At 38.3% G+C, this 27310-nt stretch overlaps 1 protein-coding gene across 1 annotated transcript in view; it reads right to left on the minus strand.

Moving 5' to 3' along the window:
* Positions 1–512: 512 nt before the first annotated feature.
* PCOLCE2 (procollagen C-endopeptidase enhancer 2) overlaps positions 513–27310 on the minus strand; it is a 27445-nt gene continuing 647 nt past the window's right edge. The window contains exons 2-9 of the mRNA XM_010568426.1: positions 26290–26398; positions 18150–18405; positions 16307–16431; positions 13093–13229; positions 8252–8406; positions 4447–4530; positions 2271–2438; positions 513–643 (exon numbers count right to left, since the gene is read on the minus strand). Of these exons, the coding sequence (XP_010566728.1) occupies positions 513–643; positions 2271–2438; positions 4447–4530; positions 8252–8406; positions 13093–13229; positions 16307–16431; positions 18150–18405; positions 26290–26398 (1165 nt within the window). The remainder of the gene's footprint in view (positions 644–2270; positions 2439–4446; positions 4531–8251; positions 8407–13092; positions 13230–16306; positions 16432–18149; positions 18406–26289; positions 26399–27310) is intronic.

Genomic DNA, 27310 nt, shown 5'->3' on the forward strand with positions numbered 1-27310 from the left:
CATCAAAAGCATGTGAATGATCAAAAAAGAGCTATGTTTAGCCTGCCCCACTTTATACATAATAAATAACTTGTTGGTGTATGAATTAATCTTAAAATATTTTATTAAGCACAGATAATAATGCAGAAATCCATGTAATAAAACAACTTTAGAGAAAAAGCTAAGTTAAAATGAGTTATTATAAATATTGCACTTAGAATTCTTATTTTACATACACAACTCCTTAAAAAATTGGACAGTTATAAATTAACAGCTTCCAAGTAATTGGAATTTGGTATGTTTGAGACCAGATGGTTGTGCTGCAAATCTTCGGCTTTAAGACTTCGGAGGATCTGTTCTTGTCTTGTACATGTAATGGATACCACTTTGTGCCAGGGTGTGCTTAGGTGGATGGGGGGGGAGAAAGGGTGAGCATGGTCTTAGTGTTGACAGTCAGTTGTATTTTCATGACTTATACTAAGTGAAAATTAATTTTCAAGAGAGATGATAGAATGCAGCTGCAGAGTTTAGTTTTAACATGTTTTATTTTTCAAGGCATTTAGGATCTTTGAGTTCTTAGTCTTAAAACTCATGACAAAGCTGTTGGGAAAGACTTTGCCTCTGCCCTCTTCTTCTACCTGGCCCATGATGATGTAGTTTAAACCTACAAAGGAGAGCATGAGATTACAAGACAGAAATCCTATAAGATTTGGTAAGTATAGTTCTTTATCTGCGGTCTCTACTCATTTGCACTGTTACCAATGCCTTCAAAAGTTTTTTTCTTTCTACTTAAAGCATATACTTCCTTACCCATCTTTGCCATGCTTTTTTACACAATAAAGTACAGTTATGTAAAAATCAAGTAGATATATAGCTAAGTATCTACTACATAATTAAATGCATAATTAGATGCTTATTAAATGTAGACTGTCAGATGAGTCTGAAACACATTAGAAGTGCAGTCTAAACACTGGACAACTTAGCTACTAACACCCAAAGTGGAATGTGTCTCATTCATTTTGAATATTTTCTCATTTCCTCAGCGTGTAGGATAATGCACTTAAGTCTTTTCATTCCCTTTTCCTCCCCCAAAGACATAAACATTTTCTAGATATATAGAGAGGCATTCAGGCAAGCAAGGTGACTTAATGGGTGATGAGCCCTGGCTTTGGAGAAATGAGATGGATTTGTGTATTTTTATGGCTTAGAAGGGTTAGAGGTTTATAAGACCTTAGGCTGGAAGGAGTGGTATTATAGGGGTATGAGCAGAAAAGTTTAGATATTATGTAACGGCTACTAAATAATTCATGGAGATTTAGGACAAGAAACAGAAGTGTGTGCTTTGGACCCAGCAGTCTGCCTAAAAGGAGACAATGTGTTCCACCAAGGATATTATTATGTCTTCCAGACATGTCTGATTTCCAGAGAACTAAAGGTAAAAGCAAAAGCTTGTTTCTGACAAAGATTTTTCACTTTTAGTACTACCCACTTTGAATTAATATGCTTAAATATCAGTAGTATCCTGAATGTTATCGGGAGTTTTGATGCTTATTAAATTATTTTGACTGCTTCCTGCTATGGTTCCATTTATGTTCTCCTGTTCTACCTGTTTACTCAGGAGGCAGAGGAAAACTGTTTTGTTTTTTACTTAGTTACTCCAGTGAAAAATAGTCTCAGTATTTCTTACAATGCCATACAGGTACCCCTTGTTACATGTAACTGGAAATTATCTTGGCTGATCTCTGTATAATACTGTTTAAGATAGCTATAGAAATACTGTCTGTTTGCAGATACAGTGGGCTTAATACTACTAGTATTTCTACAGTAAAGATGTAAATATATACAGGAGAGAAGTAACAGGGAAACATGTTGATTTTTGCCATTTGCTGTGACGTACTGCTCTTCTACGTGTAGCATGCTGTTGTTTTTCCTTTCTAAATAACTGTATGAAAACTAGCTCCAAAATAGATACATGTAAAAACAAAATCTAACTGAGCTTCATTTGAGAGAACCTAATCAGATTTTACTTTTTATCATGTGGGTTTAAAAAAAAAAAAAATTTTTTAACTTCTTTGATCTACATGAGCGTAATCCTTTTTAATTAAAACTGAAAAATGCAATATAAACCTGGATAACTAGTTATTTTTATCTTAAATTGATTATAATATTAGTTGCTGATTATAGTAACAGTTACTGTAATTTTACTGATTTTTGTGGTTGTATTTCAAATAGCAGTTTTCAAAACTGTTGTCTTTTATAAACACACAAAGTGGTTACTTTTGTGTACTTACCTCTTCTGATGAGAGGACACTGCTTACATACAACAATAATCCTGGCACTCATACTCTTGCCAGCTTGTTGAATTGCTAAATTTCCCTCCTTGTATACATTAATGATTGATACTGTTGCATGCAGACTGCCAGCCCGCGTTATTGCTGTGATTACAGTTCCCGTTATTACTAGAAGAAAAGACATTTGATACATTTTTATTACTTTTTAGACATACATTTTGAGGCATTGTAAAAACTGAGTAAGTATATTAGTCCATAATAAGGAAACAAACAATACCAGAAACAGTTACTAAAAATGTGGGTATCACCTGTAATAGATAACTCACTACTGATAAATTTTGGTGGCACCAAATACAAAACTGTTCCTAGAACATATCAGTCTCTTGCAAGCTCAGTTCTAGGTTTTGATAGTTTCAATTAAAAGTACAATTTGATACTACTTTTAATGACTAATTTTAAAACAGTGGAAAAGTTGAATTGAAAATGTTCTAGCCAAAACTGAATTCCCAGCTCTCTGACACTTTCAAATGAGTAGCAGGGAATAGTTAATGCCTGAGGAGCTAGATTTTGATCTGTCTGAGGCCTGACGCTGACAGGAATTTGCCACTTTCAGTTAAATTTAGACTACAGATTAGACCATCATATTTCCCAAAGACCTCTCAGATACCATTTTTTTTTCCTAGGATGATTAGATTAATTTGTAGGCCATCTTTATTTATCAAAAGGGAATGGTAAATGGTATTAACAATTTTTTTTCTCAGATCACCTTTTGTAAATAAGCTATGCTATCCTAGGATCAACCAGATCTTCAGTTATCAAGTAGGTGCAGCCAGATTTATTTTACACATCTGCATAATCCACATTTTGGGTTAGGTGTTTGTGTATTTGCGCATTATCTTCCTTTAATCCAGAGCTTTTCATTAAATAGGAATGTTCAAGTTCAAGCAAAAAAGAACTGTGGATGTTAAAATGCTGGGTATTGCAGTTATATTTCTAGAAACAATAAAAATGAAATGCACGATGAAAGAGAAATAGCTATTTTCTAAATTCATAAAGTCAGCAAGTTAAATCATATTTTACAAACAGCACACTTTCTGTTCTTACCTTAGGATACACTTGCATTCACAGTAGCATATAAAATATTCTTACTCTTACTCCTGCCATGGAAAAGACTGAAAAGTTTCAAGTATTTGACAAAAGGTGAGAGAGGAGAATGTGATTTACTACCCTGATGCTAAAGGAAAAAGAACAAGTTTTATATAGTGTCATTTACTGTGAACCACAAGAGCTGAGGTATGGTCAGTAAGAGGAGACCTTTGGGGTTTTCTTCCTACCTGCTTCTTTTGGTCTTGGGCCAGCCTATACTGGTTGCAAATTAAAACAGGCTGGTGGTCAAGAGTGGTAAGGGGTCATGCTGCAGTGGCTCCATTCTGCTTTAGGGTACAGCCACAGCCCTCAACTGTTTTTTCTAGCAAAATGATGCAAAGCTGCCCCCATGTTCCTGAAACAGCAGATTTCCTCAAATCACATGGGATTAGCTATAGAGTTAGATTAAAACAAACAAACAAAAGGGGAGGGGGGGAAGTTGTCCCATCAAATTTTTAGGCATGTTATAGGGGATTAAAAATGCTTCCAGGATTAATATGGGAAAATACTCTGAGACATAACTGAATAAATCAGCAGTGATAATGCCATCCAGATATACAGCGGACGTCATTTTTCCTGAGTGATTTGTGTCCTTGTACAGAAAGCAGTGCTTGTAAACTTCCATGCCTTCTAATTTCTTTTAAAAATATTTTGGAAGTCTATAAACTGAATTGTGGAATAGTCAGCAGGTACAGCATAAAATGTGTATTGGCTGGTTACAGACAAATGAGATGACACTACAGTAATTGAATCAATACTTTCCTGTAGGAGGTTGTCTTACATTGTCATTTGCTTTTCAGATTGAGAAAGTGTGTTTGTTTCAGACATATGTGCAGTGCCTATTTCGCAATATCTCCAAGAATGTATTGAGTGAAACACCGATACTAATGTCAGATACACACATAAGATAGTGTAAAAATATAGTCTGTATGTTAATGATAACTCAGAACTACATCTGGTAAAATTCCTATGAGTCTAAACACACGGTGCCAAGTGAATAATTAAAAATAAACAAACTTTGCTTGCTTACCGAAGTTGCTTGAACAATAATTGCTTTCGAGAGTCCCACTCCTCTTACACTTTTGCTGGCACAGGGCAACTGTAGGTTTCACAACTTTTTGAAGAGCAATAAGTAAATTGAAATTGAAATGAGGTATTTGATGCAAATGCAAAGCAGTATGTTTAAAATAAGAAGAAAGATTAGTAATCCTGATGAATGCAGTGATCTGGTATTGCAAGGGATGAACACCACAGTAACAATACTCCTTTTCTCTGCCATTACCTCCAGTCATCACCTTTTCACATGTGTCTCAGCTACATATCTGTTCTAGTGACCTCATAGAATGGGATGTTACAGAAAATTTACATTTGTTTGCAGTGTGATCTTAAGTATGTAACTTATTTAGTGTTGTTGGCTGTTGCCATACAGCCTTAGCAGTAGACTTAAAGTATCATAACATTACAGTAACACTTCAGAGGGAGGGGGTGGCCTTTTATCTGAAATTACTGTACTGTGATAGAAGAGATCAGAGTTCAAATTCCTGACTTTTTTTCTAAATTTTTCACATAGCTTCCTGACATGTAGTACTGTGTATTTTTTACTGATGACATTTTGAAACACAACGTAATGTTTGAAGTATCTAATATTTGGGATTGACATTTCCTTTCTGAAGTTGAATGCTTTGTTTATAAACAAGTTAATTTTTTTCCTCCTTGGGTGAATATTAATAGTCTCTATTAATAGTTTACTCAGCTAACCCTTTCTGTAATGTGTAGGGATGCAGTATTTTTAAGGCTTTTATGTCCTTTTCAAATTTGTTTGGAATTGGTCAATGGTGTCATAATTATGGGAAACATAGAGCTGAGATGGACAGATTAAAAAAAAAAAACAAACCCTACGTAACCCTAATTTCCAAGAAAAACTAAATCAGTTATGATGAATATCTTTGTGGTTTTTTTAATTTCTTTAGAGTGGAGAGTTTTGCAGAAGTTCTGTTCAGACTATACTTCCTGAAAAAGAACTTCTGACTAATTTTCCAATCAGTAATTTATACTTGTACTTTTTTTTAATTGAATGAATTGATTCTTTCTATAATTTTCCAAGTTTCTGAGATTCAACTGAATGGTATTAAAATTACTTTGTCTTCAGTGTTACACCCATGACTGTTAGAAGGTCTGCATACTCATTGTTTTGCCTTTCAAATCCAAAGTTTAAAAATTGGACCCCATATTTTTTGTTGATTTTGGGTTCGTTGTTCTTTTTTTTTTTTTTTCCTTCTCCAGTCTTCTCATGATCGGTATTCAGTGAGACTCTTTAGAAAGTTAAATGCCTTCTACAAGGAGAAGTGTTCTGAAGAGCAAGTTATTGTGTCTATGGAGGCATATCTATTCATATTCTACATGATGTAGCCTCAGCCCTGCAGTCAGATCTACACGGTGATGGGAGTGAAGCTCCCACTGCCATCACTTCTATTGCTTGATGTGTCTGCATAGTTCTTTCCTACCAGTGTGCATTTCTAAAAATATTTTTAATTATATGCCGAGTTGCTTTTTATAAAGTGACTTCTGTGTAGAACACAATGTCGAAATAATACACTATATTCAGCTCCTAGAACTTTAAACTAAATGATAAGTTTTCAAATTATTGTTTCAAATTACAGTTAGCGCTTGGCAGAGTGCCATGCCACTTAATTAGTTTTCCTGTCTCACAGTGTCAGTTGCTAGGTCAGGCGAGTACCTCTTATCTCAATGCTACATGCAGTACAAGAAAAACTAAGAATTTAATGTTCCTTGAGTCTTTCAATTCAGTGTCTGTAGTAGGAAGATAAGAAATGTAGCAGGTAGATGAGTCACAGGTGCATGCCAGTATGGTAGCTGCCAAAAATTTATTGAGGTGCTCTGATTTTTCTAAATTTAAAATGGGGATTATGCATTACAAAATACTCTTGTTTGGTCCTCCCAGTGTTTTTTTCTAGTGCTAACACTTTTGAGTTTTACTTTTGAGTTTAGTAAATTTTGGTTGGTGACTTACTTCACTGTGATTTGTCAGTAGAGGCTGCCTATTGCTTGTACAGACAATTAATGTATTTTAGCAAAATATGAATTGGAGAAGAACTGAATTAAAAGTTTAGTTGCCTACCATTTTGCATGTACCCATATGGACAGACAAATGTATGACTTGATCCAATGAAATAAGAAAATCTATTACTTAATCATATGTATTGGATTAATCTTCATTACTTTTATTAATGTATTGTACAGCATTTATTTATTTCCTCAAGTACTAATATTTTTTTGTAAGATAGAGACTGAGGTAATTCTTGAAAGTGCCTACTAAAGTTAAGCATTTTATTAATGTCTGGGGTTCTGTGCAAGTTTGAACAGGTCTGATTTGCAGGATAATAAGCGAAGTCTATTTGAACTGGACACTTCTGAATGCAAATGACTGATCAGAAATTAACTAAACTGTAGAGGTTTGGTGTGCTTTGGTTTGTTTTTAAGATCAGAAATGCCTACACCATGCATAACTTATCAGACACTGAAAGGACTTCTTGTTTCTGTCTGCCTGACAAGTCCTTTTGAACACCTTTCCTCTGTTGTCCTCTCTCAGATTACTTTACATTGTTTTTATTTTCTAACACTGATGTTGTCATAAAAATTGATTTGGAATTCATTAGTAAAGTACACCTCTTTTGCCTGTGCACACACAAACAGCTCACAGAGCAAAACGCAATGGCGAAACCCTGAACACAAATGTAGTGTGAGATACCTGACAGCCTGGATTAGTTGAGACCAAATGTTTGAACTAACAACTTTGTTAAGAAGTGCTTTATGGTGAAGAACAACTGAATTATTTATTACTAGAGTAGCAGTCACATCAGAATGATTTCCAGGTCACTGTGATTTCATTTTTATAATGTTTATTTTCATCTATTTTAAATACCTTTCATTATCAGTGTTTAAGCACCACAGCTTCTTGGCCTCCTGCTGACAGGCCATTGCTGTCCTGACTTTTGATGCATTTTAAGTACAAATCAGGTTATGTGTTGCAAAAACATCATAAATAATTTGGTTTTCTGCTATAACTGTATCTTAAATATCTCGCATTCAGATTATAGAAATTGTAAGAATTTATCCCTTCAGTATCTCAGTAATGAGGTAGTTTTGGCAATACCTTCAGAGAAATCCTCCTCTGATCTTTCATATATGCTGTCTAGTCTTAAATATAAAAGGAAACTTATTTTTAGTGTGACATATTTCTTTATAAGTTCCAATCCCTGGTTTTTTTTTAAATAAAAAGAATTCTAAGAGAATGTCATATTGACAGGATGTTGACAGAATCTGAAGAGGGGTCAGGTGGCTTCCATACCAATTTTGCTTGACCTTAATAACTATATGAAGAAAAATATGGTCAGATTTGTACATATTAACTTGTTTAGAAGAAAGAGCTCCTTTAAATAAAACTATTTCCTGAAATATTTAGAACTACTTATACAAAATAACTTTGCTTATCCATTCTTCTATGGCATTTGCTAGCTAACTGTCAAAAACTGAGAAGAGACAGGAAAATTCTCTCAGCTGGAGCGAGTTACTGTACACTGAACTCTAGCCTGGGTAGATTTCCTTTTAATAATGTTAAGTAGATTCTTCCTTGAATATATTAAGATACTCCTTTGAGTATATTAATTTTAATTCATTCCTTCAACATTTGAAATACTAACAAATCATAAAACTGTCATTTTAAATATATTTTCTATTACATTTTCCCATAACCTTCTCCTCATCCTGGAATAATTTGTTTTTCTAAGAAATAAAATAAAGCCAGTAAAACTTACTTGAGGTAGCAGGGACTGTTGTGGTAGTAGGCAGAACTGTAGTTGTGGGTAACTTTTTTGGCCTAAATTTATAATGGCCAATAAAACCATCAGCTGTTAAGCTTAAATCAGACAAAAACTGAATAAGCAACTCATTTCTCTCAGACAGAATAGGCCTGAAATAGAAGGAAAAAAAAAATTCCGTTGTTTTGAATGTCAAAGCCAAAAAGCATTAATAGCATTCTTCTTACAAAAAAAAAAAGAAAGAGCGCTTCACTTCAATTATTGGTCTGAATGCAGTATCTGCACCCAGACTAATACTGAAATACATGTTTCTTTGCTGGCGTATAGGACACTGGTGTTCTGAGTGTGAAACTCATTCTGATGAATCATCTAAACCTCTGATTCCTGAAGGTTATGTCAATATGAGTATCTTTAAATTCTTCTGTGTGACTTCATTGCAGACTTCACTTCCATGGAATGGAAGGGGCTAGATTAACACAGTGGGAAAATATATTGAATAAATCCTCAGTATGTAGCAGAGGTAAGTAAATGTTTGGGGTTTTTTTAAATTTGTTTTTGTTTAATGAAAAACATATTACACATTTGGAAGGCCTTAAGAAATGAATTCAGTGTTGGATTCTGTAATTTTTTGACAAAAACACTAAAAATAAAATGTTTTGGGTTATTATTTCTGTGGGGTCAGTTTTTGTCAATGATTGGATTTTTCATTACCAAGGCCTTGAAGAGCTAATGGAGTTATTTTCCTAGGATTTGAAATGTCATGAAGAAGCACTGTTCAGTGTATTAGTTTTCAGTTCATAAACCGCATAGTACCTTCTGCGACACTAACTGCCTCTGGTTGTGGATGTAGTGCAATGAGACTTCATTCAAGACTGTTAGAGAAAATTGTATAGAATGCAAATCTAGCCAAAGCAGCACTTCTCATTCTTTTGAGCTTTCCACAGTCCTTGTCTCAATATTAATCATTAGTAACACAGATTTTTCAAGCAAAAACACAGGTTTTGGAAAGAGGAAAAAAAATAAATATAGGGTCAAAAGAATCTTGTTTGGGAGAGAGGAAAATAGAAAGTGGGTTTAAGATGTAGCTTTACTAAAATGACTGTTGTTTCTTCCCAGCAAGTCTGACAGAGTTCATGAGCAGGAGTTTTTCAAAACATTTAATCAGGCCTTTGAAGTAAAAACTTCTGAACATCTCCCAGTTCTTTGGCAGGTGTTTCAGAAGTCAGTTTACTCTGATGGCTGAGTCCGACATAACCAAAAGTAAGTGCCTGGTTATCTGGAATTCTGTAGGTTTACAGATGCCGCTGTAGTTGCACAGATTACACTTTTCTTGCTGCAGTATGACACAGGCTGTGGATGTAGGAGGGCACTGATTATCAGCTGCCTGAGAGCTTTGTTCTGCTTCCTGAACACCAGGACTACAGCACCAAATCTGAAAAATCTGACCTAGTCTGTATATCTTGTCTGTTTAAAAAAGGCTTTTTGTCTGAGAGGCAGGGAGGGGTAATTATTTCTCCTAATAAATTGTGATTATTATGTATACCATTCATTTATGTTTCACAGTAATTGTATTTAGGAATCAGGTATGTAGTTACACTGTATGCTTGCTGGTCTGCAGTTGGATCTGAATTCATCTCTGCAACCACCAAATGAGTTCAAGGTATCCACTTTACTCATACTTCTGATGTATACTGTTTCTGTTACAGAATGCCATGTTACATTATCTGTGTCTGCTGGTTAATGAGTTCCACCTTGCATAATTACTGTGTCAGAAACGCAACTAATATTCTATAGAAGCCCTGCTTCACAATTCAGTTAACATACTGTGATTTCTGGTTCTTTTACAACACTGGTCTTGTCCTTACTGTTTTTCTGAACCCAGCAGATAAATTATGATGAGAGTTCTGCAGACCTACTGGAAAATCCCCAAGAGCCACACTTTCCCCCTTTCACTGGATATAGAACCTGCCTATATACAACTTTGCAAGGGAAAGTGACTGTGTTCAAGCTCTATATTGGATTTCTGGTTAGGAAGCAATGCTATCCTAAAATTGGCTTTCAGGACACTTCTAACATTCTGTAACAGGAAATCTCATCTCTAAGCTATGTGGCCTGGCTCTGAGCCCAGTATTCTGCCCTTATTTGCCTGTTGCACAAAGTCCATACTAAAATGTCTATATTTTGAAGCCCACTAGGGTCTGGCAGACCAGTTTACAGCTTTGACATGCTGTGGAGATAAAATGCCAAGCCACAGTTGAGAGGTGGTTTAGGAAGCTACACCTGGTTGCCTCTCAGGGCTAACTGGCACTTCTTCCTTTTGCACTGCCCTGTCAGCCAAGACCAGATCCTGACAGTGCAAAACATACTTGCACAGCTGGGCTAGGTTTTAGCTGGAAGGAGGCGGTTAAGTCCCAGGGACTGGAGGCCACCAGCCTCATCCGTAAGGGGTATTGTTCACTGCTGCCTTTTGAGAACCAAGGGAAGGACAAGATCTTATGGAGTTCAGTTCTTACCTCCGTTGGAAAAGGCCTGAAATGTCACAACTTGCATATAGACTGAATCAAACTAGACTGCAATCATGCTTCTGGCTTAAACTCTGTTCAGTTATGAAGCAAGTCCATTTGCTCCAGCGCTTTGGGTCTGACTTGTGCACAACAAAACACCCATGGCAGGAACTGAAGGTATTTGTACAGAACATCAGTAGTTAAGTGTTTCTTATATGAGATTCTGTTAGGTTTGGGTTGTTTGGGTTTTTTTCCAGTATCTTGAAGGTAAATACCTTACTGTTCTGCAGCAACAGTTGAGTTGTAAGGGATGGATCTGATAAGTCACAAGGAGGTTCTCATGCTATGCTCATCAATGGAATACCTGTCTACCTGGTGACAAAGTATTAAGTAACATAAGGTCTGTCATCTGCTGGTTGCTTTTTTTTATTCTGCCTAAAGAAAAAGGAGTGTTTGCAATAGAATTCCTTTTGGGAGGGTGTTTTTACTTCAGATGATGGTGATTTGTTATTGAATATATACAGATGCTTACAACATTCAGGTCAAACATATCACCCATTTGGAGACCCATTCAGTCCACCTGCAGTCACTCCAAGTGCCACAGCACTGCAAGGCAACAATTCATCGTAGTTTCCAGGTAAAGCTCTAAGCTATAAAGTATGAAGTCACTTTGCTATGAATATGTGTGAGGCAAAAATGGAAAAATTCTGAATGTCATTTGGCAAAGAGGTGGAACTGAATGTCCAAGATTACTAACCTACCTCCTTCCTTTGAGGACTCAATACTAACTCTGCCTTGCAGAATCTCCCTCCATCTCAAAGCCTTTGGGTTGGAGACAATATGGAAAGATAGTTTACTTTTGCTAGTGAAGTTTTTTGTGAAAACAAGGAAGTGATTATGTGTATAACTACAGCTAGAATTTAGCCTCTTGCATCATTTTAGTGGCCTGAATGACCTAGCACTTAAAGAACAACTTCACCCATAAGACTTTCTGTTATCAGTATCTTTTTATAGAGAAGCTTTTTTAACTTTACTACAAGAAGGGGGCCTGAAAATAAATGGTTTTGTGTAGAAAGTTTCAAATTGAAAAAAAAAAAAAAAAGAAGGAAAAAAGAAACATGTAACTCAAGACCAAAAGCCTAAGGTGGCTGAAGGAAACTGAAGTTAATATATTTCAGGTGCAGCCCTACCCTACCCTTAATTAAATTCTTGCCAACTTTCTAATTTCCATGGGCCTAAGCTTACTCTATTTCTAGCACTGTCATGCTATTAATAGCATAGCTGCTGCATGGAGAAGAAAAATCTTTAAAAAGACTTTTTAAAACATCCTGCAGAATGTCTCCCTCCCCTCTTGTCTCCTGAGGGTATACTACGTAACCTGAAAAAACTCAAATCAAACAAAAACACAAAAAAACCTCACAGTAAATCTCAGTCTAGCAAGCTATGCTTAGAAGGACTGAGGCATGCACCTCCTCCCCCTGTACCACAATTAGTTGCCACTTCTAAGATGCAAGTCTAGTCACACACCTCCACGTATTCTTTTTTTTTTTAATAGCTTGTATTTTTTTAAACAAAATGAATCCTCTTCATCTTCTAAAGCTACTCAGCTTTAAGAAGCATCATGGAAGAGTAAGAATGGGAAAGGAGAGCTAAAAATTACTAGCCTCACCCAAAAACCTACACTTTGGGGGGAAATAATTATGATCCACTATTGCTAGACCTGATTATATCATCGCACTGCCATTGGCTGGGTTGGGAGTAGTTTTTGGGGGTGGGAGGCTTGGGGGGATGGGTTGGTTTTTGGGGCATAGGTCAGTTGGGGGTTGGGGGGGGTGTTGAGGGGGTTTGGGGGCAGAAATTTGATAGCAAAGCCTTCTGTACTACCCAGCACGCTCAGGAAAGCAGTCTGTGCCATGAGAGAACGTGCCCTGGCACAGATGGGAAGAGATGGTGAGCAGCGATGCAAGGAGCAGCCAGGGACCCAAACACACATACTAAGTGATGTTAGTGTTCAGCTACCATTAATATTGGTATTATACCAACATCAATAGCATTAGCATTAATATTGGTGTTATTAGACAGTGCTCTAATGAGGCCCGAGGGACAGGGCAGAACACACGTTGGAGCCAGGGCTAGTCAGGGATGGAGAGAGAAAAAGGAAAACCTAGGGAGAGACAAGATAGTAAGCAACTCCTGGAATTTCAACTGAAGGTACAAAAAGTCATTATTTAATTTAAAAAAGAATAAAAGCCTTTCAGAAGCCTAGTACAGAACTGTTAGCAAAATGACACACAGTGGTTGTGAAATTCTTCATAATTTAAGAAAGTTACTTACGCTGGTGGACTGTCTCCGCAGTACTTCCCAATTCTTTTAGCATCATTGATTTCCCCACCATTAAACACTGCAACATAGTCGTATCTGCAGTAGTTGTCTCTCTCCACATCAAACTTCTCGAACTTTAACTCTATTAGCTGCAGGGAAAGTGTAAATAACTCATTAAGGTTTTGATATGCAGAATTTTTTAGTGCTTCTTACAGTAAGTGACCTCTTCATATGAAGTACTAACTGATTTTTCTTTCCATAAAGGAAAAGTCCTTAATGCACTTAATAGTGCAGTAAAGTATTATAAATCCACGTGACTTCTCTCCAGTAAATAGTTCAACATATGACTCTAATCTTCTATAAAATATTTTGTTCTCAAATATATGCAAGTAACCTCTGATAAAGTTATTTTTTCTGAGTGAATGAAAACGAGATCATAGGTATTGGGTGTTGCTTTTAAAATAACTGTAACAAATCTAAACTACAGAAAAGGGGCTTTTAGTGTCATTGTATTGTTCAAGATACGCTAAAGAAAAAGTAAGGGCAAAGTTGGTAAGCGCCATTTCACAGACTTCATTAAGAGCAGGGTTTGAATCGCTGTGGTTGCCAGTGCTGTGTTTACTTGATGCAGAAATAAAAAAGTCAGAAACAAAAATATTGATAGAAAGAAAATTAGTAAATAGTAAGACTAAAACCAAGAGGAAGTAAGTAGTTAAAGGAATTGTGTTTCCATACACAATTTCCATAAATGTTGTGGCTTTACAAGTCATAAGTAAGAACTAGTATAACTCTGGTATTTCCAGTACTGATGCTATTATCTCCAATATGACCTGTATTTATGGACTTTTCTACTTAAGAAAGAAAAACAATGGACAAGAAAACAGAAATGGAATTCACTACTCTGAAACGAAGTCCTGTAATATGATTGTCAGCTGTGTGTAGCAAGGAAGGAAAATACAATAAAATGGCATGATTGAAACAGAGGTAATACAAGCACAACAGTATTTTAAAAAAATTAAATAAAGTAGCACAAATGAGGCTTGAGTGACAACGCTGAATTGTGTTGATTTGTAGATACGCAGGATTTGTCTTTAAAGGTCTATCTCAAACAAATATGATATTAAATTTTTTGAGACATTACAAAGAAAAAGGAGTCATTTGTACACTGCATACACTTTGATTTACTGACATAATAAAAATGATCTTGTTCTACATTCATAGTAATGATAGCCTGTTATCACCTGATGTCTTAGTTTTGCCTGGATGTGCTTTTGCACTATTCAGATGTGTAAGGTATCATTTTGTTTCCCATAAAGTATGAGTAACCTAGGGGGACTTGGTTTCAGAGATGAGTAACAGGCTTGTTTCAAAAACCTTGTTGTTGTGATGAAAAAATGCACTTTAAATGGAAGTACCTATCTGAATAATAAGCTTGTGATCAAAAAAGATTGTATAGAGAGTAGTAATGCAACTGGGAGCAGAAATGCTAATTCTTCCACAGCATGCAAAACAGCAGGCCATAATATCTACTTTACTATTGTTCATAAGTTCACTTTGCACTAATAAAGAAGTATTTCATGCTAGAATAGAAGCTCTTCACCATCATGAGAAGGTCCTCCATCTTCTGTAATAAATGAAGTAATCATTGGTTGATTTGTATTAGAAGCAAAAGAGTGCCTTGTTTTATTGCTCACATGCTTGTGAAAGGGAGGTAGGGACAACGGCACCTAAACTTTGGCAAATGGAAGAGTGAACAGCTTTTCATGTGCACTTGAAGAGAGATGCTTATTCACTACTTCCTCAGAAATGGCTTTTGTCACTGTCAAAATTTTGCCTCATTTGCATGCAAACAACCACTACTGTGTTACATGAAAAATATATATTCAGAAACTTGTAGATTCATGGCACAGGATCTTCTGAAGGCACAGGATATAATGCCCTTATTTTTATGCTTATATAGCCTTTCTTAAATCTTCTCTACAAGATTAGGAGAAGTTTCTTAGGCTTATCTAGAGATATTTGGAAAGAACCAAAGTAATCTGCAGTTTACAGATAAGGTTTTAAAAATCACTGCCTATCTATAGGATTGTTAAATGACCTGTATCTAGCAAGCAAGGAATGTGGATTAAAGAGGAGTACAGGAAGGACTAAGCTGACATACTGCTTCAGTTCAAGGGAGAAAATATCTTGGTAAATGGAAAAGTATGAAAGATCTGAAGAATATATTTATCTGGGGCAGCTTTTTTTATTTGGAGGATTATGGTCATGAGCAGAAGATTAAGAGGAAAGTTGTCTTTACATGTAGAGGAATTAAAAAAGCTGGACGTGGTTAAGAAAAGCAACCTCCCAGACATGCTTGGCGACCAAAACGTTCAATCGTTGTAGACTTCCTGCCAAGGTACAGAGCAGATGGCTCAGCAACAACCAGAAACTGTGAAGCTAGGATTGAGATTAGCCCTACAGTGTAGGGAACACACTTGTGTTTGCCATGTGTGGCAAATGGTGGCAAATGAGCCCTCTTGGTCTGCTGTCACATCTCTTCAGGTCTTAATGAAGTGGTAACATACACTCTGACAGCATCTGGCTAATTAAGCAAGCACGTTATGAGATGGAGCCTTCAAAATATGAAATAAATAGAACTTTACGAAACGTACGTTGACAATCCCTATGCAGGACTCGTCTGAATATATTCCCTGTACTGTAAGCAGAATAAAATAATTTCTGCTTTTAATAAATTCAATCAGCTCTGCCTGGGTGCCTCAATAGCAAACTGCAGCAACAGCGAAAATGCTACAAATGTTGTTAGACTTAAACCTAGCATTTGTCATCATCATATTTGGTCCTGAGATGCTCACCTCCCCTCATTTAATTTGCATGACGTTTTGTTAAATTAACAAAATCATCGTCAAAAAGATCTGTTTTAAAAGTCTCACCAGCCACAGATGCTTTAAAAAGTTTAATTTAGGGGAGCGTTATCAGTGCCCAGAGGAGGACATACAATGTTGAGAAAGCGCAGGAGTCACCGGAGCGAGCCATGTAACACATGAGAGGAAGGCGGGTGTCGCTGGAGCGTAGGTGCGCCTGCACGTACCCAACTTTACGTTTCAGCCAGAGAGCAGTCTTACTGTTTCAGTGTAACGCAGGCAGCGTGTTGTGCGAGCAGGCTGCGGATGAGGTGTTAGTCCTTGCAGGCAATGGAAGCGGGGCCGCGATGGCAGCGCCTTACCTGGTTCTTCGGGGCAACGATGTGCCAGGAGCAGGTGACTCCCGCCGGGTAGTCTCGCTCCGGCCAGTTGGGCGTTTGGAAGGACCCCGACGGCTTCTCCAGTCGTCCCCCACAGTACTGATCCCCTGCAAGTACAGCGTACGGTGCTGACCAGAGCGCTACAGGGGTGCGGGTAACCCGTGTAATGGGCTTGTTTTAGTGCAGGGCCCTCGGTGAGGGAGACGCGGCCGGTCCCAGCCGGTTCCGACTGCCTCTGCCACGGCCCCACCACAGGACGTGCCTGAGCCCTTCGGCCCAGCTGGTGGCACCTCTGGGAAAACATACTTAAAAAAGGGCGGGAAATGCCAGACGTAGACAAAGGGGGGGGTAAAAAAAAGAGTGAGAGATACTCCTGCAGACACTAGGGTCAGAGGAGGAGGAGCTGCAGGTGCTGGAGCAGCCATCCCCTCAGCCCGCGGGGGAGTTGTGCCGGGGCCGGTGGGCATTCCCAAAGGAAGTGCAGCCCGTGGAGAGCCCATGACGGAGAGAGTTTTTCCCTCCATATCTCCTCCTCCCAGTCCCAAATTACAAGCTACATCAGGTATGTAATCCTTATTTATAATACGATCACGAACCTTCTTTATTAAATTAAATCTTACCACGGTGCAGTTGTTTAATGTATCTTTCAAGAAGTTATCAATACGGGGATATAACTGGAAGGACTAATAAATTATCACCTGCACTGCATCTGCCCAACAACCTCTCCAGTCCGGTATCATGCTGATAGCAAAAGCCTTGAAGAAGAGTCACTCAGCAGGGTGAGTGGTTACTCACCACCTCCCTGTAACCTCCCAGCCTCTCGCAGTTCACGGTCTTTCCAAGCACAAGGCAATGCCTTTATGTTTAATAAGACCTAACACGTTTTTCTTTCATAAGTTTTTCTATTTGTTTTTAAACCAATGTAGAAATTCACAATCCACAATGTTCTCTGGCACAGCACTCCACCACTTAACAGCTCACTGAGAAAAATCATGCTCTCCTTTCCTTTGCAGCCACTTGCTGATCTGGTTTTTGTATTAGAAGAGACAGTGACTGTGGTCCCCGTTCACTTTCTCCTTACTGGTCAAGAATTTAGAGCCCTCTCCTACACTCCCCTTGACCTCTTCTTTTCCAGCATGATAGACGTCCATGCTGTGCAGCTGCTCTTTGTGTAGAAGATGTTCCTTAACTCTATCATAGTTATTGTCTCTGATTGCTTCTGATAGTTTTATCATATCCTGTTCTGAGATAGGAACATCAGAATGGCACACAGTATTCAAGATGTAGATGCATTGTGGATTTATAGTGGCGTAATTTGTTGTTGTTGTTGTTTGGTCTTTATTCCCTTTTCAAAAAATTGTTAAGTTTCTGTTTCTTTTTTTGATACCTATTGAGCACTGGATTGATGCGCAAGTATTGTTTTCATAAATTATCTATTTCAAACGTACGATCTCATTCCTAAGCAGTAATAGTCAATTTGGAGCCCGTTGTACTGTACATAAAGTTAGGATGTTTTCCCCTTATTTGCAACATTTATCTATATTGAATTTCATCTGCCATCTTATTGACTAGCCATTACTGTATTGCTACTACGTGCAGTTCTTCCACAACTCTTACAATAGTTAGCCCTCCTCTTTACTACTTTGATTAACTATGATGGCTAAAGAGTTATACTTAGCTACTTGCTAAGCAAGATAATTAATGAATACATTGAAAAGCACAATCCCTAATATCTCTGGCATCACATCTTTTTAAGCATTAATATGGCTCTCCATAGGGTTGTACAGTTGTATTTGTCTTCGACACATACATAATTGTTAATTACCTCTTTCATGTGGTTCTGCTGCAGAAAATTTCGCAATGAATCCGCTTCCAGCAGTATTTGCATCTGAAGTCATCTGCACCAACATTTTATTGCTGTTGGATACAAGGGCACCCGGTTTCACAGTACCGCAGAACCTGCCGATGCGTTGTCCATTGGCATGGCCGTTGTATATATCCACAAAATCATATCGGCACAAGTTGTCACTTTCTAGGTCTAAATATCTGAAAGAAAGAACCACCACTTTTCCTTCTGGGACCTGCAGAGAGAAAGGGAGGGAAGGAGGGAGAGATGTGTCTTGAAGTGTGACTGACACTACATACCTATCTGATCACACCATTTGCATGAGTATTTTCATATCCTTTACTTCTCACCAGGTAAGCTCTTTTTGTCTACTATGCTCCAGGCAGAGTGGTTTTTAAAATCATATTGGATCAATCATAAAAACAAAGCTCTGGCCCCCTCTTGTTGCCATTATCTTCTTCCTGATCCACAGTATTGTCTAGCCAGGCTCATGTCGTTTATTATATACCATCACCAAGCAGTTCAGCTTGGCATGTTTCTCTTATTTTCTGCTGAAAGTATGCGATCAGCCATGCAGTTCCCTGTCACCAAGTAAGGTGAGGAGGATGAGATTAATGTGGTTTAAAAAAAAAAAAAAAAAAAAGGAACAAGCAATTTACAATTTTGAGCAAATGAAATGGTCTCTCTTATCTTGCTGATTTGTGTCATAAAGTTTTATAGTTTGAAGAATTTTTTTATTTACTGACACACAACTTAGATTTGTAAATAAAATGGGAAACTTCAGGGTTAATGCTGTACAACCCTAATATTTAGTTATTTATAATATTAATATGGGTACATTTAGCTTGAAGGCTGCAGTGAAAGAATTATATTTGGAAAGAATATGTAAAACTATAAATGGAGAGTTCAAAAGAATCATTAGTGGGTGTCCTCAATACAGAAAAGAGTTTTGATTTCTGAAACATCTGAGGAAAGATAAGACAGGGCAAATCTTCTTACACGTCTGCATCTGTAGACATTGCGAAAGAGGCAAGAGTACTGAGAAGGATGTAAATTAAGAGAGCATAATAGTTTACAAGGAGGAGAACATTTCCTGGGATAGAGCTGCAAGCTTTTAGGAGAATAAGCAGCATACTGAGAAGTGAAAACTATTCTAACAAAGCACTCAATGCTATGTAACAGGACAGGAAGAAGGGAAACAGTATTTTAAAGTATAGCGGGACCCTAGACAGGCAGAGTGTAATTATCTGCATTCAGTTCATAGCCCAGTAGAATGGTTACCTATTAAAATAATTGCAGCTGTTCTATTTTACTGAGACATTGCTATTATTTTCTGCTTTAAATATATCACACACACTTAATATATCTGCATTAAGTCCATATTTAAGAGTTCAAGAATTTTTTCCTTCCTTAAGAGTGACTCATGTTAAAACACCAGTTTGAGAGAGACTACAACTAAACTGTTCCTATATGAAATTGTCAAACAGTGTTTTGATGTTGTGAGTTTCAACAGTTAAAAATGCCTTGTTCAGGTATAGATAGAAATGCTATAGATGGAAGTGACTACTTAACCCACAGAAGATACGAATACAGGCAGTAGCTGTAGATGTAGTGAAAAATGTGCTGTAGATACGTTAAGATTACTCGTTCATGCGGCTGCTTTTATGTCCAGTGCTGATACTGATTCTGCAGCAGGAGAGACTTTTGCATGAGCTGTTTTCAGCTGCCCAGGGCCCACGTACACACTGGCTGGCCAGCCCCACTGCAGTTCCAGTTGTTTGTTTCAGAGTATTTTCCTTTAAGTTCAAAGTTATCTCAAAAATGCATTCAGTTCCCCTGGGCTGATGTACATCACTACTACTACTACTACATCAAAACCACAAAACTCATCTAATGTTACACAGAAATTCCAAAGCATGATGACTATGTTTTAGAAAACTTTAAAACCAGATGTTAGGTTTAAAACTCATACTACTGAAGTGAGCAAGCCCTATAGCTGGTATCAGAAAATAACCCACATGTATATGTAGTCAGCATAAGGCCAGTACAGACACATGGTCATATTGTAAGATATTCTGTGAAAGCAATATGACTCCTTGAATCACTGCTCTCATAACTAAATCTCTTACTATTGCAGTGACTTGTCTTCTAGTCTGAATCACTAAGAAGCATTAAGACATGGTCATTTTAACAGAAAAAGGGCTAAAAGGAATTTGGTATTCCTGTCAGAAGACCTGAATGTTATTTATGGTTATACTACAAACTCTATGTGACCGGACAAATCAGTCAAAAAATGCTGGCTGTAAAGTTAGCCAGATAAAGTCAGATTTAGGCAGTTAAAGCAGCCTTTTTTTTCCAGAAATATCTATGTAAAATAACATACGCTCTTTTGGGGTGGAACACTCATTATTCTTAGATTTGTGCAACAGGATCCAAATGAGGTGACCTTTAAAGGTTATCATGTTTTAGAACACAGTGAGCTGTTATGCCTACAGTTAAGATTGTCCAACATTTTCCGCTACAGTGTCTTGCAGCTTTGCTACAACTTACCCATCTTTAATAAGTTTCCCCTTTTCCTTCCACTGTTTCTGAAAGTTGAGTAGAAGTTGCTCTACCATATTAGATTAAATAGTTTTGTCAGTGCTTTTGAGATTTTTCCCTACTTTCTCAGCTTGGAATTGCTTCTTTGAAGACACCTACTTCCTCCCAGAGTTTGAAGAAGGAAGTTGAAATGTGAGAGGTGGCTGGTTCTGGGGTAAGAAAAGGGGGTTTTTGCTGTCCTTGTAAGAAGTGCATTCAGATTTAGCCAAGTGGTTATCCCTCAGTAATGCTGATGGGTGCTCACTGACAGCTTTGTTCCACAAGCATATTGAACCAGCGCTGCTCTGCTCACACCAGCTTTAAGGTGCTCAGTCCTACCCCCAGGTATTCCGCTCTCTCGCGCTGCCCCAAGTGGGGCATGGGGATCCAGGACGTGGGACTGACCTGCACTCAAGAGGGAGAGAACTCTGGCAAAGCAGCCAAACTCTGAACTGCCAGCCAACCATTCACTCAAGTCTTGGGTTCTCTGTTTCGTGGTATAAGTAATTCTAGGCAGTGTTGTATGCTTCCTTCTCGCTCCACCACTGAGCATGTTATACTGTACTACATTACATTATCTAATTATATTTTGTTACAGTTTTTAATTTCTCTAGCTTCTGTTAGTTCAGTCTACTTGATCTTGGTCAAGACGGTTCCCCATAGATGTACTGAGTTTCTAAATTTTGTTTCATTTTTGTTTGTAAGAAAATGTGTAGGAAAAACTCAGCCACATGGTCACAAATGTTTAACAGGGAGCCTACTCCAGATTTTAGTTGTCAGAAAATCCTTGCTCACATTTAGCTGAATTTGGGGAGGTAAGTCATTTATGGAAATGTGTGAACTGGGGCCCTTAATCACAGTCACTACTTACTGCCATTACTTTATAAAATAATGTTATTGCTTATTAAAATAGTATTTGTCATTATTCACAAAAATAACAAATCTGTTCCAGCATGTTCGATCAATTAAAAGTTTGTGATCTGAGCAGATGACATTCAAGAGTGCAGAGGATGGTGGTTCCACATTCTGGCAGCAGCCGCTCCAGTTTGCAGCTACTCCCAAGGAATCCCACCCTAAACACAGGCATCTTTGCAAAACAATACTTTTCTTTCATTTCTACCATTTCCCTTTTTTAAATGTTGAAAAATAACATGCTAAAATCTGCTAATGTTTATCCTAGAACATCTAAAATATTGCTCCATGAGAAACACAGGGGAGAAAGCAAAGGCCAGCATGACTCAGTATTGTTTACTTTGAGCCACATCCGAGCCTGATGCAGTAAGATGATGGGATACCTCAGAGGAATAATTGGAAGGAATTGCAGCTCTTTTTTTATTAAAAAAAAAAAAAAAAAGAAAAAAAAAGAGGGAGGAGTCAAAAGAAGAATATGTGATGCTTCCCCTGCAGGGTGTGCCTTATTTTTCTGTTTTATCCATCCAGCTGGTATCTTTCAACGACAGAGGCACTTCAGCTTCTGTCTCTCCTTGTCACACTGAGGATGACTGACCCATACTTGCCCTCTGCTTCCCTTCTTATTTTTAACTCTATGAACTTCTTTAGGATCAGAAATTAGGACGCTAAACTCATGTGAAGGATGGCTTACTCCTATTGAAAGCTAAAGGAAAATAGCACTCCCTGAATTTTTAGGGGGAGCTTTTCTAGAGCGTAATTCTCTAAATTCATACATGTATATTATTAACTTCTTCAAAAGGGTGTGATTACTTTATATATACAACACCCCACAAAATAAGGTCTCTGGATTTTTTTGGTTATCATTCATTGCAGGTATTTCATATAATGTTAATCAAAGTTCACTTACATTTGAAGTAGTTAAGCTATTTTTCTGTTGTTGTTCTGACTGAACACAAAGCCCTCTTCATCATTGTGCCGCTCTCAGTTTCTGGGGAGGATTCCCAAACTGTCATACTTTTCAAAACTACTTGGTTTAGATTATTTGCTTTGAAAATAATCTTTTGGTGGGGAAAAACCCTTCAATGCCAACTTTCTGAGAAAATTTTTTGCCTTATTTTTAAACCTATATTGTATATGGGTTTAATATATTTTGGTATATGTTTAATACCAAAATGCTGATTTTATGTTTTGCCATAGCAGTCCTATGTAGACTTGAAAAATACATCAGCTACCTGCAAGCCAAACACATTATTTCTCTCTGCTGAGAATGAATGTGAAAGTTATTTGGAGTTACATCCTGGGAAGAACCACAGTTCCTGCCTAGTCGCTTGTTCCCTAGCTCCATTCTCTCCAGCCACAAAGGAACAATTTTTTTTAAAAATTCGTATTAGCTTGCTCTCCCTGACAAAGGCACTAGATCCTGTTCAGCTATTTCTTTTCTGGCAATACAACCATGCGTAAAGATCTGTTCTGTACTGGAAGGGCAGTTTCACAATGATATGGGAAAATGAATGCTTAAAACATAGAGAAAATGATTTAAAATATTTCACTCCCCCAGGGCAGATTCCTAACTCCTCTGATAAGTAAATTTTTCAAACCTTGCTTATTGTCAGCAAACCTGCTGGAACACAGCTCCTGAACCTATAAAAATATAACCTTACATAACTCTGACAGTCTTCAGTATTATTGTTGCACATAAAGTTGTTAGAGTTTTATGGGAACTACACAGTCTGCCAGAAAAACACAGGACAGCAGTCCAGATTCTTGGACTACGTGACACATTTATGTGAGGTGATGGCCAAGAAGGATTACAGAGTATTAAAAGTAAATGTATATGACATATTTTAGATAAAGCTATATACATTACTATAGGAAAGGAAATAGCTGTACAAATGACTTCTTAGCAAAGCCAGCTAAAAGCTGCTGGGTAGTCTGCCAAGGTTGTAATATAACGACAAGCATGTGCTGAACACTTCTTAGAGCTCTTAGAATAGAGAAGCTGTTTTCTTTAGCCAGCTGAAAAAGTCCCAGTCTCTTGAAATAACAGAACCATAATTGAGTTAGAGAGACTCTTCTAGCTTTAGCAAACCAGTTGGAAGGATTTCAGCTGATACCTGAATGCTACATTGCTTTATCTGTATTACCCATTTCTTCTAAAGAATGAATTAGCTGTCACTCTGCCTCTCTGTGGATTTCTTCTATAGATGATGGGATCCTGTAGTTGAGGAAACAACAGCTTCATGCTTATTGTGACCCAGATGCAAACTGAATCAATGTCTCCTCCAGTCTTGCAGACTTGTCAGATCCTGCATTAGGCAGAGTGTTTTCAGGAAGGTGTTCACAGCCCTTGGCTAAAACGGACAGGCAAAAAGTCTTAGTCACCTTCTAAGACCAGATGCTAAATGAGGAAGCTTAACAGTAACTACAGCATATTTCTTCATGGCAGTGTAACTGGCTTCCTTACTTGGGTGCTCTTGCAAGCTATTCTGAGCCTCAGCAGTATCTGGTGAAAGGGCTTTGTTGTTTAAATTCAGGCTAACCAGACCCTTGAGTGTACCACTTTCCCTCAGTTTGGTAAATCATCCTGTTTTTAAAGAGGGTGCAGTCTTAGCCTTGCAAGTTTTGTAGTCCTTGCCTTCCCTACATCCTTCCTGTGCATCCAAAAGACAGGGTGTTCTACACAGTTGACGGGGAAAAAAAAATCGGCTTGGCTTAGTGAACAACGCTGTCTAATAGGGGTTAAATGAGGTGGGGGCACAAGAAAGCCTGGACTGCTACAGTTGTGCAGCCCTTCTCTGGCTTTGGGTGAGCTACAGAGAACAAGTATGCAGCAGTTGAAGAGCAGGAGTAAATGGCAGCACAGCAGGAAAGTGGGAGTCAGGATGATCCAGGACAATCAGGAAATGCCAGAAGCCATCGAGTTCCCCCCATGGTCAGTAAAGCCCAAGTGCAGACACAGCTCTGCTACAGCTTTGTGGTAATGCTTCTCAAAATGTCCAGGCTAACCTGGATGCTCACATCTTGTTGGCAACAGCCACATTAAGTCTGCAATGAAACCACTTGGTATGGGCTTTTTAAATACAATCAATTGTTCTCTTCTCCCTCTACCCCCAATATATGATGAAGGGCAGATCCATGGGATGCTTCAGTAAATGCTTCTTCAGTGCTGCCTCCATTTGTCACCCAGATTTTTTGATGGTAAAAACTTTTTGCTGTTGTAATCAAAATTATTATTCCCCTGCAGATTCAATTTTCAACTTCTGAAGATCTAATACTGAGTTATATTGGTAAACTAACTTTGGAGTTTTTTTCCCTTTTATTTAAGGCATGTGTGTATGATTCCAAATGCAATTTGCGTTTGCTCTTCAGATTGTAAGGTGGGCCATGCTAATTGCTGTAATCTCAGCTCCGTGACAGCAGGAAGCAAGTTTATTTATGAGGATACGCTGTATTTCACATCATACTTATGATAAAGTCAGTCACAGATTAAAGGTAACCTCTAATGTGGCCTTAATAATAATGCAACATAAAGGTGCGGAAAGCAACTGTTGCGGCTTCACTGGTATCCTTCAGATAAAATTATTAAAATTACATCATTTGTTTGGTACGAGAGTCATTTTAACTGAACACTGTAAACAGATCAATGTCTCCTGCTTTGCATCAGCATCTCTATAGTCACAGGACACAATTATCCTCTGACATCCTATTCTACTGCCAACACCTAGCCTGTAACGCAGTCTTTGAACTGAAGTTGTGTTTAGCGATCCCATCAATGCACAGACTAATTTATTTTTTATGCTTTCTTATACTTCTTTCTTTCTGCAAAGCCCATATTCTGGGCCTGAATGTCAGAAGAGTTCTTAGTGAACTGTGCGTAAAAAATGGAGAGGAAATTTGGTGGGTAATTTTGGAGGGCTTAATTTGTGCAGATGTGAGGAAAAGTAATCATTCATTCAAATCCCCTTCTATAAGTCTGTGAATAAGGACACATCCAGCACTGCAGTGTTTAGTCCTAGTTGTTTAATGGCATTTGCTGTCCATGAATATGATGTCTCTGCCCTACAGTCTCATTTCAGCATCAAAATATCATACCACGTGCTTTCGCATGGTCATTTGTCAATGTAACACCACTTTCCTATTGCTTTGTCAGCTTGCCGTATGACATACCCCAGACATCCTGGCTGGCAGAACAGTGTTATTAGCACACTACAAGCAAACCTGCCTGAATTTTTTGGTTTTGTTTGAAACTTTTTCTGTGTCTTCTTGCCAACGAATTTTGCTTTTCATTATCTGTACCTCAAAGCTCTACTTTAATTTGTGTGATCTAACTAACTATTGCCTTCTGCAGTGACTGGAAAGGTAGATGTTTGCTTTCAAGTGGGTTAGTTTAAAACAATTAGAGGTGTACCTATGGAAGTCAATGAAAATTTGACATTAGGCAAGGTCAGTTCTATTTCAGCCAGTATTATCATATTACAGCAACCCTAAAAAGCTCCAGATAGTTGAGCTGCTCTGAGTTACCGAGTTCATTATTGCACTCATGGTATCCGATATAAAACACTGGCATTAACAACACATAGCTCTTCATTGTCTTCAGCACTGATTTTGTGATATTAAAAATTCTTACTGTGATTTTCCAAGTACATTTGCTGTTTGGAGGGTAGACTCCGGGAAATCCTTCACTCCCAATAAACCCTGACTCTCCAGATACAACTCCTCCACATGTAAATGTAGGCCTGAGAATAATAGGAAAAATAGTGCTTAATTTTTAAATAGATTTCATTTATTCTTTGTGTAGTAGTAAAGCGGCATGGACTGTCTTAAAAACACAGCTTAAACACTTAAAAACATTGCTAACTTTAAACATATGTTTCATTACTTACATAATTTCACTATGGGCATAGAATGTGCAATTTAACGCGCTGACTTTAGGTGTAGAGAAAATTAACTACTTGGACCATAATTCTGGGTTTACACAGACTGTTATCCTTCCCTCCTTTTTTAATTGATAAGATGGAAGGTGTGGTGGTGTGATACACCATTGCAAACCGCTATTATAATAAAAAAGATATTAGAAAGTCATTAGTAATGACTTTTTATAGTCTATAGAATAGTAGTTAAAATAGCACAGCAATAAAACCAGCTTTTAATTCCTTTCTTTTCCGCCCTGACATGCTCTGAATTCAGGTATTTTAATCGAGCAAGCCGCCTCGGAAGTTTTCCCTCCCCCACCACGCGTGCCGGTCCTGCCCTCCTAGCCTGGCGACGCATCAACCCTCCGTCCCGATTTTGCCGGTGCGAGGACGTTCGGGGCGAACGAGGTCGGGCCTCGGCCGCGGGGCGCGGGGAGCCCCGGCACACCCCTGCGCGGAGCCACGGCGTTCCCGCTGCGGACGAGAGGGTGAGCGAGCGCCCTGCCGAGCTTTGGGTAGCGGCACGTCGGGTCTGTCACAGCCTTACGTCGCACCGTCTTACACGGGACGCTGCACGGGGCTGCTCTCGCAGTGGCCCGTCCCCCTGGAAAAAAGCCCCTCTGCGCGCCCTCCCTTGAAGCGGTAGCGGGCAACGGAACCCCCGCGGGTGGTGCCCGGGGGCAGCGGAGGCGCCCGCGCACCCCACGGACGCGCGGTGGGCACCGCTCCGGCGGG

This window comes from Haliaeetus leucocephalus, unplaced genomic scaffold (assembly GCF_000737465.1).
Source record: "Haliaeetus leucocephalus isolate CR32 unplaced genomic scaffold, Haliaeetus_leucocephalus-4.0 Scaffold240, whole genome shotgun sequence".
NCBI lineage: Eukaryota > Metazoa > Chordata > Aves > Accipitriformes > Accipitridae > Haliaeetus > Haliaeetus leucocephalus.